The 19,543-nt window shown below is 50.1% G+C and overlaps 1 protein-coding gene across 13 annotated transcripts in view; it reads right to left on the bottom strand.

The window, feature by feature from the left end:
• Window positions 1–19,543, bottom strand: part of CEP250 (centrosomal protein 250) — a 168,035-nt gene that overhangs the window by 49,224 nt on the left and 99,268 nt on the right. For 11 of the 13 annotated variants that reach the window (XM_075901439.1, XM_075901443.1, XM_075901440.1 and 8 more), the window contains 5 exons: window positions 10,341–10,472; window positions 9,855–9,998; window positions 6,751–9,344; window positions 1,167–1,326; window positions 282–606 (listed from right to left, as the gene is read on the bottom strand). In XM_075901439.1, the coding sequence (XP_075757554.1) occupies window positions 282–606; window positions 1,167–1,326; window positions 6,751–9,344; window positions 9,855–9,998; window positions 10,341–10,472 (3,355 nt within the window). The remainder of the gene's footprint in view (window positions 1–281; window positions 607–1,166; window positions 1,327–6,750; window positions 9,345–9,854; window positions 9,999–10,340; window positions 10,473–19,543) is intronic. The other 2 variants (XM_075901441.1, XM_075901444.1) reach the window with 2 other exon arrangements.

A 19,543-nucleotide genomic window follows, 5' to 3' on the forward strand; every position in this document is an offset into this window, starting at 1 on the left:
TGTGCCAGACTAGTACAAGTACTGCTGTAGAGATCTCTAAGTGAAGGCACAGGAGTGCTCTGATACCTGGATTGAGCATCCACAGGAACATTTCTCAAAAAAGAATAAAGTCTGTTCCTAGACTTCCCCAACCAGAGCAAGGGAACTGAGAAACAACATGGGCCAGGAAAACAGACTGGGAGTTGAATGCTAAGCTGTAAAGCCTTCTCAGCCTAGGGACAAATCTACGTGGCTTCTGAAGAAAAGCCTCCAACACACGCAGTCAAACACCAGCCACTCACCTGCACACCATGTGACAAGGTCTCCACTTGCCAGAGTGCTGCCACGCAGTGCGTGCTGTAGAACAGTGTACAACCTGACCAGCTGGGACTCTGCTTCACAGCGGGCACAGCTGGCAAGGCGGTACTCCACAGCCAGTGCCTCTGCACGGCTCTCTGTGCTGCAAAGTCTAAGGTGCAGCTGAGACACCTCAGTCTCTAGCGTCTGCAGCAAATTCCTCAAATGCCGCTCGCCTGCCCGTGATTCCTCCAGATCTTGCGACAACTGCTTCTCGAGGGCCAGTAAGCCAGCCTCTTTCTCTAGCAGAGCTTGCCTGAGTGTGAGGACCTGCAGCAAAGAGAAACACAGACTCTTGGAAGCTCAGAATGACTACTCTTCCTATAACCAAAACCAATGAGAGCAGAGGTGAGGCTGGAAATAAGCACTGGAATCTTCAGGAGCAAAGAGCTTGCCACCCACAGGAAAATGCCAATTACTGTTCCCGCCGCACCATCAGAAAGAAACACCAAGGGTGAAAGAGGCTCCTGAGGGGGAGCCAGTTATGCCACAGTGTAGAGACACTACCCAGTAAAAACAGGCAGGAAGAGAGAGAGAAGTTAGTGCTTTGTAGGGCTAGGCACAGCCACCTGGACTCAGTAGTTGCATTAGAGGCACTGAGATGTGCTAGAAGAATCTAATCTTCTTCTCTTAGGGCTCAGGGTCTGCTAGTGGGGCATGTGACATAGGGAGGACAGAGCAGATCCAGGCTTTGACACCACAGCTACAGGGCTGCGAGCAGGTGAAGGGAGAGGAGACAGTGGGAAAGAGACCACTGTGCACTCTGTGGGAGGTGGGCAGAGAGAAGCTGGCCCCGGGAAAGCCTGATGTGTGAATGCAGAAGGGAATACCTGGGTGTTGAGCTCCTGAATCTCTCTCCTGTGCTCAGAATGAAGCTGCTGAGCCTGGTGAATGGCTGCACGCAGGCTGATGATCTCACTCTGTTGAGCAATGTCTCTCTCTTGGAGGGTCCTAAGTTTCAGCTCCTTTTCCTTCAGGGCTAAAGACAGGCTGAAAAGAAAAAAGGTTCCATGATCCTGGCAGCTCAGTGCCTGGAGTGAGGAGAGGTGACATGCTGATAGTAATGTGATGTGGAGGAGGGGGGGACCTCTGTGATAAAGGTGGGGAAACTCTCTCTTAGCCTGGCAGCACACAATGGGGAAGGTCCATGAACTCAGTAATATTGTCACTGGAGGGGCAGAGGAGGGATCTCTGTAAACAGGGCTTTGTGTCATTTGGTATAATATTTAACAAGCCCTCCCGAATCAAATATGACAGGAGAGAAAGCCCAGCCCATTCTTAATTCCATGAACACTCTGCTCATTCTGTCTCATGTGAGCACTGCAGCCTTGTCTCCTTATTAGCAGTGCCAAAATATCTGCTGTTTTTAAAGGGGGAGAAATGATCTCACAAGAATGACCATGCTGGTTCAGACCAATCATCCATCTAGCCCAGGATCCTGTGTGATGGCAGGGGTCAGTGCTACATGCTTCAGATGGAATGAACAAAATGGAAAATTACCAGGTGATGGATCCCTATCATCCAATCTCAACTTCTGGCACTCAAAGCTTTATGGACACATAGATCATGGGGTTATGTCCCTGACCATCTTGGCTACCAAGAACTTACCTAATTCTTCTTTGAACTCAGTTATACTTCTGGCCTTCACAACATCTCCTGGCAACAAGTTCCATAGGTTGATTGTGTGCTGTGTGAAGTACTTTCTTTTGTTTGCTTTACACCTGCTGCCCATTATTTTAATCAGGTAATTCCTGATACATGCATTGTATGAAGAGGTAAAGAACAGTTCCCTATTCACTGTATTCACGATGTTGTAGACCACTAGTATATGTCTCTTAATTATCTCTTGTCTATGCCTTTAAATCTTTTAAAACAGCCCCAGTCATTTAAATCTCTCCTCATAGGAATCTGTTCCATAAACCTAATAATTTTGTTGCCCTTCTCAGTACCTTTTTCAACTCTAATATTCTTTTTAGATATGGAGTGACCACAACCAATTTACATAATGCCATTATCATATTTATCAGAGGGGTGGTCATGTTAGTCTGAATATGCAAAAACAACAGGAAATCCTGTGGCCCCTTATAGACTAACAGGCTACGGCTAGACTGGCATGATTTTCCGGAAATGCTTTTAACAGAAAAGTTTTCCGTTAAAAGCATTTTCGGAACAGAGCGTCTAGATTGGCATGGACACTTTTCCACAAAAGCACTTTTTGCGGAAAAGCATCCGTGGCCAATCTACACGCGCTTTTCCGCAAAAAAGCCCCAAACGCCATTTTCGCGATTGGGGCTTTTTTGCAGAAAACAAATCTGAGCTGTCTACACTGGCCCTTTTGCGCAAAAGTTTTGCACAAAAGGGACGTTTGCCCGAATGGGAGCAGCATAGTATTTCCGCAAAAAGCACTGATTTCTCACAGTAGGAAGTCAGTGCTTTTGCAGAAATTCAAGCAGCCAGTGTATACAGCTGGCAAGTTTTTCCGGAAAAGCGGCTGATTTTCTGGAAAAACTGGCCAGTCTAGACACAGCCACAGATTTATTGGAGCATAGAAATTGGAGAAGGTTCAGAGAAGAGCAAAAGAATGATTAAAGGTCTAGAGAACATGACCTGTGAAGAAAGACTGAAAGAACTGGGCTTGTTTAGTTTGGAAAAGAGAAGATTGAGAGGGGACATGATAGAGGTTTTCAGGTATCTAAAAGGGAGTCACAAGAAGGAGGGAGAAAACTTGTTCTTCCTGGCCTCTGAGGATAGAACAAGAAGCAATGGGCTTAAACTGCAGCAAGGGAGGTTTAGGTTGGACATTAGGAAAAAGTTCCTAACTGTCAGGGTGGTTAAACTGCTGCCATTGGGTGTGATTCCTGTCCATTGTGAGTGGTGGGGTACAGTGCTGGGGGGAAGAGGGGGAAAACAATTCCTTGTATAGCAGACCCGAGCAGAGTCACTTCTGTCCCCACCAGGAGCTGCACCAAGAGTCCCAATTGCCCAGACCCTGCACTCCCACCTGCCAGTCTGCTCCTGCACCTTACCTCCTGCACAGACCCACCCTGAGCCCCACCCTGCTCCTGGACTCCTACCTTCCAGACTTGCATCCCCATCCCCATTCTGCTCTTGCATCCTCCATCCCATCCTGCTCCTGCACCCCTCCCATCCAGACTCTGTACCCAAACCTTGCCCCTAGCATCCCCCCCCCACACTCTCTTCCACCCAGGCCCTGCATCTGCACCCCACCGCCTGCCAAAACCCCACATTCCCAGCCCACACATGCATCCCTCCCTGACCCTGTATCCTCACCTGCACCTACATCCTGTCTGACCCCCCACATCCATACCCAGCCCACTCCATAGCAGCACCCTTCTCACACTGAACTTCTTATTTTTAGGCCCTACAAAATGTAGTAGCCCCAGACCCACAAGAGTTAATCTGATCCTTGGGGCAAGCCTTGAGCCTCAGGGCCTCCCCCCGTCCCATTTCCATTCTCTGTGGGGCCAGATCTGTGAGGGTTTTTTTCCCTCTCTCCCATTTGTGTGTGGCCCCTGACTGAAAAAAAGGTTCCCCACCCCTGCCCTACTGCTTGTGTTTATCAACTCTAAAATCTCTAGGAAGTAAGAGTGAAAATTATCTAACACTAAACAAGTTCCTCTGAGCTATTGGGATGGTCCTATTGGGATTTCATGATCCTGCATACTCCCTGATTGATACTTTTTGAAGGGACTACATGCATCACTCTCAGTTCTCATGCCTTTGATCTGAGCATTCATCCCAAGCCAGATACTAAAGAGATGGACTCAATATAAAAACCGAGACAAATGGACAACAATCTCTCTGTCCCTTTGCTTCTCCATGTTTCACCTCTAGGCAGCTGTTGTATATTAATGGAACACTTTTTTTTCCTCAACACTGCTAAAACAATCAGACTTTCTTCCTTCAGCAAAACTCTTTCCTACTCTTTTTTTCTTCTGACATTGTTAATACTCTCTTAGCTTGGGGCTAACTCTTCTCTTACTCTGCACTGGCTTTGCAAGAACATTCATTCCATTTGATACAACACTGGGAATAAGAGTTTGAAATTCAGATTGTTTGGAAGCAGTCATAGACCTCAGCTGCCTCAAGACAAAACTCCCAGATCACTGTTGGTGTTGGTGAGCCTCCTCCTGATGCCCAGTAAAGGCCATTTGCTGTCCTCACTAAACTTACTTGGGAGACCCTGTCTTTACAGAGTAAGCATCAGAATCTGGATTTCAGGAGTGTTTTCTGGTAGTAGCTCAAATGGAATGAAAATTTACTTGTACCTTCTTCATTAACTGGTAGAGGAGAGGATGGAACGACATAAAGCCTTGTTCCAAGTGTTAAGTGAAAACTTTGATTTCCTATGAAAAAGAAAGCAACAAAGGAAACCATCTCAAAAAATTGGAATTGGAAAAGACATTGGCATTGGAAAAGGCTCAGAAAGGGGCAACAGAAATGATTAGGGGTTTGGAGTGGGTCCCATATGAAAAGAGATTAAAAAGACTTGGACTTTTCAGCTTAGAAAAGAGGAGACTACAGGGGAATATGATAGAGATCTATAAAATCATGACAGGTATGGAGAAACTGAATAAAGCAAAGTTATTTACTTGTTCCCATAACATAACTAAGGATCACCTAATGAAATTAATAGGTAGCTGGTTTAAAACAAACAAAAGGACTTTTTCTTCACGCAATGCAGTCAGCCTATGGAACTCATTGCCAGAGGATGCTGTGAAGACCAGGACTTTAACATGATTAAAAAACACCTAGATAAATTCATGGAGGTTAGGTCCATCAATACTTATTAGCCAGAATGGGTAGGAATGGTGTCCCTGCCTTCTGTTTGTCAGGGACTGGAAATGGATGACAGAAGAGAGATCATTTGATGATTCCCTGTTCTGTTCACTACCTTTGGGACATCTGGCATTGGCCTCGGTTGGAAGTTGGATACTCGGCTAGATGGACTTTTGGTCTGACCCAGTATGACCATTTTTATGTTCAGGAGTCAAAGGAAAAGGAATGGCCTTAGTTATTCTTTCAGTAAAGCGTGATCCTTCTATAAGGAATTATCGTTATCCTTCATGCAGATTACTCCTTGTCTATTCCTCATAGGTCCTGCAGATTAGTCTGCTGATCAGGGAGTGAAAGAGTGAAAGCCACCTGGCCAGGCTTTAACTCTGGCAACCTCTTGGTCAGGAGTTGAAGCCTGTCCAGGTGTCTTTCACACTTTCACACCCTGATCAGCAAGGGGGAGTGCTTTGGGGACCAGCTGAGACTGCATTCAGCACAAGGCTTCAGGACTGGCTTCAATAGCAACACAGTGGCAGGTTATCTGACACACTGGGATACACTTGGCAATTAAAGAGAAAAAAATGAGTAACTGATCTTGAATGCCCACAATCCTGGGTAATTCTGATCCAGACATGCTAGCCAAAGAGAATTCACCACTTTGAGTCTCTCAAGGCTAAAACTGTCAAGGTTTTCTGGGACTGTGAGGTGGATTACTGAAAACACTGAGATGACCAAGGAGAACTTCTGGGTACTCTCTACAGGTTCTGAGAGTGAGATAAACATCCTGCAGCTAAGTCAATCACAATCCTTCTGGTGCATAAGATACCCGTGTGTGTGCCTGTGACGGGTACTGTTCCTGAAGCCCTGTTATGTATCCCATTCTCCAAGTGCACAAGAAGAGGCAACTAAGAACAAATACAACAAAAAAGCAGCATTAACTGAAGCTGGAAAGGGGCCAGAACAGATAAATCAGGCTGAAAGCCACAGCTTAGTGCTTGGATGGGGTCAATGACCTGAGACCTACAACCTCAATTACACAGTATGTTGCAATAAAGTTCCTGTGTACTAAGGAGAGCAGCCAAATGCCTCATTGATTTAGAGCTTGAGTCAGGTAAGAACTCTTACATTTCAGCTGTGCCAGCTATTCAGACTCAGGAAGTCTGACTTAGCTGCAGCAAGATGTTGGAAAGTAGGGGATCAAGTCTTGGGAGCACCAACAAAGTCTGAGGCTCCAAAACTTCAACAGCAGCCAGGACCTTCATGCATGTCAATACACTCAGACATTAGAATTCCATTAAAAGCAAACAGTTAGGTAAAGCAACTGGCTAATCATGCTGAACTGTGAGAAATCTAGCAATCTCCAGCGGGCACACCAGAGCAAAGTGAGTACAACTATAGTTGTGTCTCTAAGGAGTGTCCTGCCGACTGCTGCCAGAAGGAAACTGACAATTCACAGTACAGTACAGGCACCCCAGTAGAAAAACATAAGAGCAGGCCCCTAATTGTGCCAATACCTCAGATGTTTGGAAGACACTTCCAAATCAGTGTGCATGTGAGCAGATCTGAGTGAAGAAATCAATTAAAAGGGGAAAGAAATACATGACATCCAAGACCTACCTGGCTCTTTCACCCTCCAGGGCTCTGAGCGTGGCCTGGAGCTCTGCGATCTGACGCTCTGCCTCCTCCCGATGGCTCCTCTCCCCCTCCAGGGTTCTGAGCGTGGCCTGGAGCTCTGCGATCTGACGCTCTGCCTCCTCCCGACGGCTCTTCTCTCCCTCCAGGGTTCGGAGTGTGGCCTGGAGCGCTGCGATCTGACGCTCTGCCTCCTCCCGACGGCTCTTCTCTCCCTCCAGGGTTCGGAGTGTGGCCTGGAGCGCTGCGATCTGACGCTCTGCCTCCTCCCGACGGCTCTTCTCTCCCTCCAGGGTTCGGAGCGTGGCCTGGAGCTCTGCGATCTGACGCTCTGCCTCCTCCCGACGGCTCTTCTCTCCCTCCAGGGTTCGGAGCGTAGCCTGGAGCTCTGCAATCTGACGCTCTGCCTCCTCCCGACGGCTCCTCTCCCCCTCCAGAGTTCTAAGCGTGGCCTGCAGCTCTGAGATCTGACGCTCTGCCTCCTCCCGACGGCTCTTCTCTCCCTCCAGAGTTCTGAGCGTGGCCTGGAGCGCTGCATTCTGACGCTCTGCCTCCTCCCGACGGCTCCTCTCCCCCTCCAGAGTTCTGAGCGTGGCCTGGAGCTCTGCGATCTGACGCTCTGCCTCCTCCCGACGGCTCTTCTCTCCCTCCAGGGTTCTGAGCGTAGCCTGGAGCGCTGCGATCTGACGCTCCACCTCCTCCCGACGGCTCCTCTCTCCCTCCAGGGTTCGGAGCGTGGCCTGAAGCTCTGCAATCTGACGCTCTGCCTCCTCCCGACAGCTCCTCTCCCCCTCCAGAGTTCTGAGCGTGGCCTGGAGCTCTGCAATCTGACGCTCTGCCTCCTCCCGACAGCTCTTCTCTCCTTCCAGGGTTCTGAGCGTGGCCTGGAGCTCTGCGATCTGACGCTCTGCTTCCTCCCGACGGCTCCTCTCCCCCTCCAGAGTTCTGAGCGTGGCCTGGAGCTCTGCATTCTGACGCTCCGCCTCCTCTCGAAGGCTCCTCTCCCCCTCTAGAGTTCTGAGCGTGACCTGGAGCAATGCGATCTGACGCTCTGCCTCCTCCCGACGGCTCCTCTCTCCCTCCAGAGTTCGGAGCGTGGCCTGGAGCTCTGCGATCTGACGCTCTGCCTCCTCCCGACAGCTCCTCTCCCCCTCCAGAGTTCTGAGCGTGGCCTGGAGCTCTGCAATCTGACGCTCTGCCTCCTCCCGACAGCTCTTCTCTCCTTCCAGAGTTCTGAGCATGACCTGGAGCTCTGCGATCTGACGCTCTGCCTCCTCCTGACGGCTCCTCTCCCCCTCCAGAGTTCTGAGCGTGGCCTGGAGCTCTGCGATGTGACGCTCTGCCTCCTCCCGACAGCTCTTCTCTCCTTCCAGAGTTCTGAGCGTGGCCTGGAGCTCTGCATTCTGACGCTCCACCTCCTCCCAACGGCTCCTCTCCCCCTCCAGAGTTCTGAGCGTGGCCTGGAGCGTTGCGATCTGACGCTCTGCCTCCTCCCGACGGCTCTTCTCTCCCTCCAGAGTTCTGAACGTGGCCTGGAGCTCTGCATTCTGACGCTCCGCCTCCTCCCGACGGCTCCTCTCTCCCTCCCGAGTTCTGAGCGTGGCCTGGAGCTCTGCATTCTGACGCTCCGCCTCCTCTCGAAGGCTCCTCTCCCCCTCTAGAGTTCTGAGCGTGACCTGGAGCAATGCGATCTGACGCTCTGCCTCCTCCCGACGGCTCCTCTCTCCCTCCAGAGTTCGGAGCGTGGCCTGGAGCTCTGCGATCTGACGCTCTGCCTCCTCCCGACAGCTCCTCTCCCCCTCCAGAGTTCTGAGCGTGGCCAGGAGCTCTGCAATCTGACGCTCTGCCTCCTCCCGACAGCTCTTCTCTCCTTCCAGAGTTCTGAGCGTGGCCTGGAGCTCTGCATTCTGACGCTCCACCTCCTCCCAACGGCTCCTCTCCCCCTCCAGAGTTCTGAGCGTGGCCTGGAGCGTTGCGATCTGACGCTCTGCCTCCTCCCGACGGCTCTTCTCTCCCTCCAGAGTTCTGAGCGTGGCCTGGAGCTCTGCATTCTGACGCTCCGCCTCCTCCCGACGGCTCTTCTCTCCCTCCCGAGTTCTGAGCGTGGCCTGGAGCTCTGCATTCTGACGCTCCGCCTCCTCCCGAACGCTCCTCTCCCCCTCCAGAGTTCTGAGCGTGGCCTGCAGCTCTGCGATCTGACATTCTGCCTCCTCCCGATGGCTCCTCTCCTGCTCCAGGCTTCTGAGCTTGGCCTGGAGCTCTGCGTTCTGACGCTTCACCTCCTCCCGCTGGCTCGTCTCGCCCTCCAGAGCCCCAAGCATGACTTGTAGCTCTGCATTCTGACGCTCTGCCTCCTCTCGAAGGCTCTTCTCCCCCTTTAGGGATCCAAGCTTGGCCTGGAGCTCTGCGTTCTGATGCTCCACCTCCTCCCGATGGCTCCTCTCCCTATCTAGCACCTTCTGGATGTGAGCAGCCTCCAGTACCTTCTGGTTGGATAATTCTTGCACCTCATTCAGTTTCCGCTGAGTCTCCAGGCCAATCTGTTGCCAGGAATCCTTGGTGACCACTAGGTCTTGTATCTGAAATAGGACAAAATAGATGAGAAGCCAGAGGTTAAAACACGCCACAGCGTTCCTGTATTCTATGGGGAAAGCAAACAAGCAAGTTAAAGTATCGCCTAATCTTCAGAGTGCCAGGTTCAGATTAGATGTTGCTTATATATTTGGAAATCTAAGTAGAAGAGTTTGGTCCCTGAATCCACCACACCCTTAGATGTAAAATCACCAGCAGCATGACAGATGGAGATATGCCACCGTGCAGCTGGGATCAGGTGAGAACAGCAAGGTGATAGGCAGAGAGCCTGTGCTTGACAGCCAAGATTAGGGTACTATCAGGGTGAGAAGCACAGTGGCAGGGAGAGGGACTGTTTCCAGTGCACTATGAGCAACAGAAAAAGTGCAGAGCAATCCTGCCCAACCAGGATCTGGGATGAGTAGGAAGGTGAGGGTCAAACTGAGGGTGAGTGACAGGCATGGGGCCTTCCACCCTTCTGGGTGCAATCTCCATTTTCTTTTGCTGGGGGCAGTCACCTGGTTTCGCAAGGTGTCTTGCTGCTGAAGTAGAATGTCTATTTCCTGTTTCAGGGCTTTGACCTCCTCTAGATGCTTGCTCTCCACTGCCTCCATTTTATTCCGAGATTCCTGGAGCTCATTTTGCAGTACCTCCACAGTGACCTGTAGCCAAGCCAAAAAGTGAATCTCTGAAAGCTGTGAAATATTAAACCCTGTGTCCCAGAGTCCCTCTCTTCAACCACATCTTCCTGCCTTTGTTCTACCTGCACAAAACCCACACAGCTGCCATCTTTGCCTCTAAGTTCCCTTTCCTTCTACTGAGCTCTCTGGCTTACAAGGCCTCTGACAAGGTGCAGACCTTTCTGCCCCATTCCTCCTCTCCCAGCTCTGCACTGCCCTTGGTCCCTGCCTCCATCCACTTTCTCCTCCATCTGTTCTGTCCTTTGTGTTGCTTTCTAACAGCCTGTTCCTTCCTCTCCGCTGCTCCCTATTGCTCAAACCTACCTGCTCCTTCTGTTGCTTCTTCACCTCCTGGCGGAGATGCTCCAGCTGCTGACAGGCATCTGTCAGCTCTCCCTGTGTTTGGAGCAGTGCCTCCAGCAAGGATTTCTTCTCTCTCTCTTTCTCTAGTAACATCTGTACAGAGAGGAAAGGGGAAAGCATTCACAGATGTAACGTGTTTGCTGAGTCTTAGAGACTAGTACTCCCATATAAACTGGCTACTTGTCTCCACAGTCTCCACTTTACCAAAGACCTAAGTTTTATGGTGAGATTACCAGTGAGAGAAATCCAGCGTTGATGGGCATTGCCTCTTACATAGTGCCAAACCACATGGCACCTCCCAATTGCCATAGGTCAACACAAACATCTCGCTTACTCTGCTGGACCATCTTTAGTGAGGCATCCACAGGTGCAGCTATGCTGCTTAGTTCTTCCCACACAGCCAGGAACAGAGCAAATCAGAGCTCTTGCACACTGAGTTGCAGTAGAAGAATGCCATGGCCCAAAGAAGACAGGAATCTTTGGCTCCCTTGAGAAGAGGTGGTGGTTAAATGAAAGTATCCAGTAGAGCTTTGGAAAAATCTCTAAAGTGTCATGAGCATATTTCTATCCCTGAGATCTGGTACAGTCACTCTGGGCATATCTAGACTATGCGGAATAGTCGAAAGAGGATATGCAAATTCAGCAGAAATTTGCATATCTTTTTCATATCGCACTTTCGAAAGCTCTGCTTCTGGATCACTTGGTATGCTAGGTGCATACTTGTTTTAATATAGCCAGATGTAAAGTTACACAGTACACCCTAAGACAGGGGTGGACAAGAGGCGGCTAGCAGGCCGAATCCGGCCTGCCAAGCCACTGGATCTGGCCTGCTGCTGCCTCGCCGGCACCCTTGCTAGAGATCAGCTGCAGCTGCTTTAAACAGCAGGCTGCTAATTGCTATATAGTCTGCTATATAGTCTATATAGTCTGGTATATAGTCTGCTTTGCGCGCTGTCCCCGTCCCCAAGCAAAATCCCCTAGCTCCCATTGGCCAGGAACTAGCCAATAGGAGCTGAAAAATATTTCTGAAGTCAGGGGCAGTGAATGAAGCCTCCTCGCTCTCCCTTCCCTGAGCTGGAGCATAGCCACATGGAGCAGCTGCCCAGCACACTGGCAGGGAGTCTGCAGAGCTGCCAGGTAGGAGCCACCTAGGTAAGTGCCTCCCAGCAGGAGCCTGCCTCTGGCATCCCAGCTCCTCTCTTCCCCTACCTACCCACCCTAGGCCTCCATCCAAACCCTCTGTATCCCCTCTCTTCAATTTCTCCACGTTACAACTCCCTCCCAGACCCTGCAACTCCTCCTCCATCCCTACCCCAGGCCAGAATCCTCTTCTGCACCCATAACCCCTTCCTGACCCCCATTTCCCTGCCCCACATCACCCCCAAACCCTCTGCACCCCCTTTCCACCCTTTTCCCAGGTCACAACTCCCTCCCAGACACTGCACCCCCCTCCTATATTGTTCCCCCAAGCTAGAATCCTCTCCTGTACCCATAAACCCTCCTGTACCCTGCACCTGAAGCCCCTGCCCCAGATCATAACCCCCTCCTTCATCCAAACTCCGTCTCAGACCCCACATTTGCCTCCTGCACCCCAGTCCTCTATCCCAAGCTCCCTTCTACATCCCACCTGCTATCCCAGACCCTGCGTCCCCTCTACCACGCCAGACATGCATCTGATGAAGTGGGTCTTTGCCCACGAAAAAGGGAGTTACTCGCCTCGTGCGGTAACGAGTGTTCTTCGAGATGTGTGTCCCCATGGGTGCTCCACTGTAGGTGAAGGGTTGCCCTGAGCCGCAGATCAGAGCTTTGTATAGCAGTTTCCCCTGTTGAGCCACGCATGCCCAGGAGGCGCCTCGAGCCCTTCCCATCTCCTGAGGAGTGTGACTCAACCCCCTCCCTTTCAGTTCCTCGTCTCCGCCCGAGAATTTTGACTCCGAGCAGAGGGGAGGTAAGGAGGGTCGTGGAGCACCCACGGGGACACACATCTTGAAGAACACTCGTTACTGCAAGAGGTGAGTAACTCCCTTTTCTTCTTCGAGTAGTGTCCCCGTGGGTGCTCCACTGTAGGTGACTACAAAGCAGTATTCAGTGTAAGGCTGGAGGGAGCCGGAGTCATTGTTTAGCAGTGGTAGAGAGTACTGCTGTGGCAACTGCTGAATCACTCTTGAGTTGTGGAAGGATAGCGTAGTGTTTAGCAAAAGTATGGTCTGAAGACCATGTCGCTGCCCGGTAAATGTCTCTTAAGGGGACATTGCCCAGAAAGGCTGTAGAAGCAGCCGTGGCTCGAGTAGAATGCGCTCGTGGTGGGCGTTGTAGCGGTCTATTGCCCAGAGAGTGGCATTTGATTATACATGTCAATATCCACTTTGAGATTCGTTGCAATGATATTGGTGTCCCTTTGGATCGTTCAGCAATGGAGATAAAAAGTCTTTCAGATTTACGAAATGGTTTTGTTCTTTCTAGGAAGAAGGCCAGAGCCCTCCGGATGTCTAGAGTGTGTAGGCTGGCGTCTGTCTGCGAAGTATGCGGTTTTGGGAAAAAGGTAGGTAATACGATCGGTTCGTTGAGATGGAATTCTGTACAGACCTTTGGCAAAAACGTGGGGTGGGGTCTCAGTATGACCCTATCCTTTGTGAAAACTGTGTAAGGAGGTTCTGACATTAATGCTCTGAGTTCGCTCACCCTCCTGACGGAGGTAATGGCTAAGAGGAAGCAGACTTTCATAAAAAGGAAGGGAAGTGGTACTGTTGCAAGTGGCTCAAAGGGAGGTCTGGTGAGGCAGTTCAAAACAAGATTTAGGTCCCACAAAGAGGGTGAGGCCTTATGTGGTGGGTACACATTCTGGAGTCCCTTGAGGAATCTCTTCGTAATAGGATGGTTAAAAATGGAGAAGCCGTCTACTGAGGTATGAAATGCTGCTATTGCAGAGAGGTGTACTCTTAGAGAGGAGATTGACAGTCCTGATGCTTTAAGGTCCAGAATGTAGTCTCGGATGGTATTTAGTGGTGAGGCACGGGGCTCCACTTTGGCTCGCTGACACCAGTGACAGAAACTTGTCCATTTCTGTTGGTAAATTTTCCGAGTAGACTGTCTCCTGCTATGGAGGAGGACGTCTTTTACTCGCTGGGAGCAGCGCTCTTTTACCTCCGAGAACCAGAGAGAAGCCATGCGTGAAGATGCAGGGTATTGAGTTGTGGATGCAGTATCCTGCTGTTGTCCTGAGATAGTAGGTCTATCTGGTATGGTAGTGGGTGGGGACGCTGGACCGCTAGCCTGTGAAGGTATGGGTACCAGGTTTGGCGAGACCATGATGGCGCAATCAGGATGACTAGGGCTTTGTCTCTCAGGATCTTGCGCAGAACTCTTGGAATGAGCGGTATGGGAGGAAAGGCGTAGTGTAGGGGGGCTGTCCATTTGATTAGGAAGGCATCCCCCAGAGAGTGTTTGCCAAGTCCCGCACGTGAGCAGAATTGGGGACATTTGGTGTTCTGGGTAGAAGCAAAGACGTCTATCAATGGCCATCCCCACTGGTGGAAAATTGAGTTCGCCACCTCCGTATGTAACTCCTATTCGTGGTCTGCGGTGAAGTTTCGGCTGAGAGAGTCCACTTTGGTATTGTTCACTCCGGGCAGGTAGGATGCTATAAGGGTGACTTGGTTGCGGATGCACATGTTCCACAAATAGCCTCTGCGCATAAAGAGCGGGAGCGGGCTCCACCCTGTCTGTTTATGTAGAACATCGCGCAGATGTTGTCCGTTAGGATGTGGACTGTGTGATTGGCGATGTCAGAGGCAAAGTGTGCACAGGCATTTCTTACTGCCCTCAATTCGAGAAGATTGATATGTAAGAGTGTCTCGTTTGGGGACCACCTGCCTTGAATTGCCATCCATATGTGCCCCCCAGCCGAGCAGGGAAGCATCAGTGGTGATTTGAATAGTGGGTTCGATTTGTTGGATCGGAACCCCCGCCAGAAGATTGTTTGGCACTGTCCACCATCGTAAGGATCTGAGCACGTCTGGTGGGATAGTAACCGTTTTGTTTCGAGGGTGTCGTGATGGGATATAAACGGTTGCAATCCAGAACTCAAAAAACCAAAAGTGCAAACGAGCATGGTGGACTACGTAGGTGGTGGAAGCCATGTGTCCCATTAGTTGGAGGCATGTAAGTACTGTAGTGGTAGGGACTGTGAGCATCCTGTTTATAATTTCTTGCATGGTTGCAAAGCGTTGCTGAGGTAGGTATGCCCGGGCTGTAACTGAGTCCAGGCGTGCGCCAATGAACTCTGTATCTTGAACCGGGTGCAGAATTGATTTGTCTTGATTGATTAGAAGGCCTAGACGACTGAGGAGGGCCGTGGTCGTATGTATCATAGAGGCGGTTTCGGCGTATGAGGATCCCTTTAGAAGGCAGTCGTCTAGATAGGGAAATATGATGACATTCTGCCGTCTGAGATACGCAGTTACAACCGCCAGTACCTTCGAAAATACCCTCGGAGCTGATGAGAGACCGAAGGGAAGAACCTTGTACTGGAAATGGTCCAGTCCCAACGTGAAGCGTAGGTAGCATCTGTGGGAGGGGCGGATGGTTACATGGAAATAGGCATCTTGGAGGTCGAGGGCTGCGAACCAGTCCCTTCGATCTAGCGCAGGAATGATAGCGGAAAGAGTGACCATCTTGAAACGTTGTCTCTTGAGAAATTTGTTCAGTTTGCGGAGATCCAATATAGGTCTCCAACCCCCTGTTCTTTTCTCGGTCAGGAAATAGTTCGAGTAAAACCCTCTCCCGTGGAACTCTCGGGGTACCCTTTCTATAGCCCCAATGACAAGGAGCCGATTGACTTCTTGTTTTAGAAGGGTTTCATGAGAGTGGTCCCTGAAAAGGGATGGAGTAGGGGGAAGGGTAGGGGGGACAGAAATAAAAGGGATGGTATAGCCCACTCGAATTATCTCTAGGACCCAGCGGTCCGATGTTATGGATTCCCACTGTTGGAGGAAGGCGCGCAAACGGTGGTTGAATAGATGGCCATGTTGAGGTGCGAGATCGAACGGGAGGTCTTGCAGACCCTCGACCAAATGTTCAAATTTGCTGCTAGATGGTTGGTTAGCTAGCAGGCGGGCTTGGTTGGGTCGCCTTCTGGGACCTCGCTGTCTTGGTCTGTTGTCTTCATAAGGTCTCTGTGGTCAATTGTATTGTCCATACCAATATCGATTATATGAATTATATGGGGTGTATCGCCTGCGTTTATAGGGTGGCGTGCACATACCTAGCATGCGAAGTGTGGACTTAGAATTTTTGCTGTTGTGGAGCATTTCGTCTGTAGTGACTGCAAATAGCTTTTGTTTGTCAAATGGCAAGTCCTCCACTTTGGGCTGGAGTTCGCAGGGAACTCCAGACGACTGGAGCCAAGAAGCTCTACACATCACCACCGCTGTAGCTGTAACTCGGGCTGCAGTGTCAGCTATATCCATTGCCATTTGGAGAGCGGCGCGGGCGATCATATGGCCCTCATGAACTATTGATTTTAAGATGGGTCTTTTGGAGTCGGGGAGATGCGCCATTAGTTCTCCCAGTTTTGAGTAGTTGTCAAAGTTGTGATTTGCTAAGAGAGCAGAGTAATTTGATATTCTGAGTTGTAGGGTTGAAGAGGAGTATACTTTCTTGCCAAAGGAGTCCAACTTTTTGTGGTCCTTGTCTGCATTGCCCGTCCTATACTGTGGAAGCTTCGCTCGTTGTTGTGCTGAGTCCACGATTAGTGAGTTAGGTTGTGGGTGAGTGAAGAGAAAGTCATTGTCTTTTGAGGGGACAAAGTACTTTCTGTCAATTTTCCTGTTAGTTGGTTGGATGGATGCAGGTGTCTTCCACAGATCTTCTGAGGTCTCCATGATTGCCTCGTCTATGGGTAGGGCAATCTTGCCCTGTAGTGTCGGATGTAGATTCTTTAACAATTGGTATTGTTTCTTCTGCACCTCTTGCAGGGAGACATTCTGGCTTGTCGCTACTCTCTTGAATAGTTCTTGGAACTGTTTTAGATCGTCAATCGTTCCAGTGTTTGATGGTACTACGGCGTCCTCTGGTTGTGCATCAAGGGCATCAGAGTGTGTGACATTTACTGACTGAGTATCTGAGTCATTGTCTGAGATTTGTCCCACCTCGTCCTCCAAAAAACTTGCTGGAGGTAAGGGTTGTGGCCGAGGCAAACTTCTCCAGGATGCAGTGGAACGAGGTGGGGAGCGGTGTCCATATGGCTCCCAGTGTTCCCACGGTCCCCACTGCGGTGGATAAGGTGGAGGTAGGTAAGGCCAGTATGAGTGCCATGGGCCATGTTGTGGCGAAGCCCTATAATGGTGGGAGCGAGCCTTCCCAGGTGACGGATGTCACGAGGAATAGAGCGTGTGGTGGTCATCATCAGGAAGAGGAGCGTCGTAAAGAGAGAACGGTGATATCGACCTGGGAGGGGATTGCCTTGATGGAGACCTCCCAGGAGAGTAAGAAGTAGAGGGCAGGCACAGATAATGATGCCTGCTGTATGGATCAGTCTCTTGTTGGGGCTGATCCCTAGGAGCCTCATCTGGCTGCTTGTCTGGCTGTGGGAGGACCAGCGGAGCATCAGTTGGTGTCAGTGGCTTCGGAGGCTGCCCATCCTTTTGCTGCCGTGCAGTGACTTTAAGAAGCACCGCAGCTTTAAGCCATGGTGTAGCTTTCGGCGCTGCAGAGGCTTGAAGCGGCGCCAGGGCTGAAAGCGGTGCCACGCTCTGGAGCGGCACCGTGGTTTGAATCGGCGCCGGCTTTTCATGCCGTGCCGGCTGGTTAGAGCGCTCCCAGGGCCGCCCAGCTGTTGAACGCCCCAATACTGGCACGGAGTGGGAGGATCGCCCCGAAGCCTTAGTGGCAGGGGACTTCCCAGCCTGGTATACCTCTCCTCTGTTTTTGGGAGAAGAAGAGGCTGGAAGAGAGCGGGATGGAGAGCGTCTCGATCTCGGGGCATTTCTGGAAGGCGGCGGAGGCTCTTGCCGCGGTGCAGATTGTTCTCCCGCAGGCTGTAGAGCTTTTTCAAATAAAATCATCCTGAGGCGCAGCTCACGGTCTTTTCTGGCTCTCACCGTCAGGGAATTGCAGTGAGTACAGTTGTGGGAAGAGTGGGTCTCCCCCAAACACCGTATGCAGTCTGAGTGGCCATCTGAAGCTGACATTGGGTCCCGGCATTGACCGCACTTTTTAAAACCTGAGGAGCCGGACATTGCGGGCTCTCTCCCTCTTGAAATTATTATATTTATCTTCTATATTGTTATAGTTTATGTGGTTTTGCTTCTTTTTCTTTTTTTTTTTTTTTTTTTTTTTAAAGTCTTTATGTGTTTCTTGTTTTGACAGGCGGGAGAAAGCCGGTTCACCGGAGTCCCGGTCTGAGGTAAGTTCAAGCCCCGAGGGGGGGATTTAATCAAGTCTATTTTTCCTATTTCTAGTTTTTTTTTTTTTTTTTAAATAAAGAAACAAGGAAAGAGTAACTAGGATAAAACAGGGGAATCTAACTATGCCTAAATAACTAAAGGGAAAGTAGTCAGTCTGACAGGGAGCTCCTGGCTGCTCCGTCCACTGACGAGGGCGGTTAAAGAGGAACTGAAAGGGAGGGGGTTGAGTCACGCTCCTCAGGAGGCGGGAAGGGCTCGAGACGCCTCCTGGGCATGTGTGGCTCAACAGGGGAAACTGCTATACAAAGCTCCGATCTGCGGCTCAGGGCAACCCTTCACCTACAGTGGAGCACCCACGGGGACACTACTCGAAGAAGAAGCTTATGCTCCAACACTTCAGTTAGTCTATAAGGTGCAACAGGACTCCTTGCCGCTTTTGCAGATTCAGACTAACACGGCTACCTCTCTGATACTTGACACCAAAATCTTGGAGTGACCCCCCCCATTAAAAATTATTGCCCACCTCTGCCCTAAGAGTTACAAACACTTCGGGCTCGTCTACATTGGCCCCTTTTCCGGAAGGGGCATGTTAATTTCAGAGGTCGTAATAGGGAAATCCGCGGGGGATTTAAATATCCCCCGCGGCATTTAAATAAAAATGTCTGCTGCTTTTTTCCGGCTTTTAGAAAAGCCGGAAAAGAGCGTCTACACTGGCCCCGATCCTCCGGAAAAAAAGCCCTTTTCCGGAGGATCTTATTCCTACTTTGAAGTAGGATTTGAAGTAGGAATAAGATCCTCTGGAAAAGGGCTTTTTTTCTGGAGGATCGGGGCCAGTGTAGATGCTCTTTTCCGGCTTTTCTAAAAGCCGGAAAAAAGCGGCGGACATTTTTATTTAAATGCCGCGGGGGATATTTAAATCCCCCGCGGATTTCCCTATTACGACCTCTGAAATTAACATGCCCCTTCCGGAAAAGGGGCCAATGTAGACGTAGCCAGCAGGAATGGTCTCTGTTAATGTGAAAACTAGAGACTAGTTTTCTAAGAATCTTGAGGTGAGACTGGAGACAAACTTTACCCTTATAAAAACTGTACTGGAGTGTGGGGGAGGTTCTCATACCAGAGGCCCAACTCACCAACCCTTGTGGCTAAAGCAACAGCTATCAGAAATGACAAATTCAGAGAAAGAGAGAGAGAGAAGTTGCTAAAAAACTCATTAAAAGGGTCTCATCCAAGTTTCCATGACTAACTTGAGATCCCAAGGAGGATTGGGTTCTTGTATTTGAGCATACATGCTGGCCAAGGCCTTCAGGAATCGAGTTAACAATGGTGTTGGAAAAAAAGGGATTTATTATCCACCTATACCAAATGCACCATTCTAGAACTAACCATCAAATTCTGGTTTTAAATCTAGAAAATAATCTAGCACAAAGTCCACGTGTGCTCATCAGGGGGAGACATCTTCTCCAATAGCTCAAATGGAGAAGTGATCCTACTTAGCCAGGGAAGTGATCCCAGATCAGGTTTTCTACTATTTAGAACAGATTCCAGGCAGCCTTTAAGCAGGAATTTTCAAAAGGCATCAGTCATGAAGCATCCATGCTGTGAGATAGAGAGCTTGGAGGTTGGACTGAAGTATGCAGCTGTGGTCTTGGGAAATTATATCTGGTTCCAACACAAGATAACTCTACTAACCCTGTTGGCCAAGCCCTAAGTACCAATGTTGCCAGGACCATCCAGGTGCTATAAGGATGAGGTGAG

This window comes from Pelodiscus sinensis, chromosome 18 (assembly GCF_049634645.1).
Source record: "Pelodiscus sinensis isolate JC-2024 chromosome 18, ASM4963464v1, whole genome shotgun sequence".
NCBI classification, from domain to species: domain Eukaryota; kingdom Metazoa; phylum Chordata; order Testudines; family Trionychidae; genus Pelodiscus; species Pelodiscus sinensis.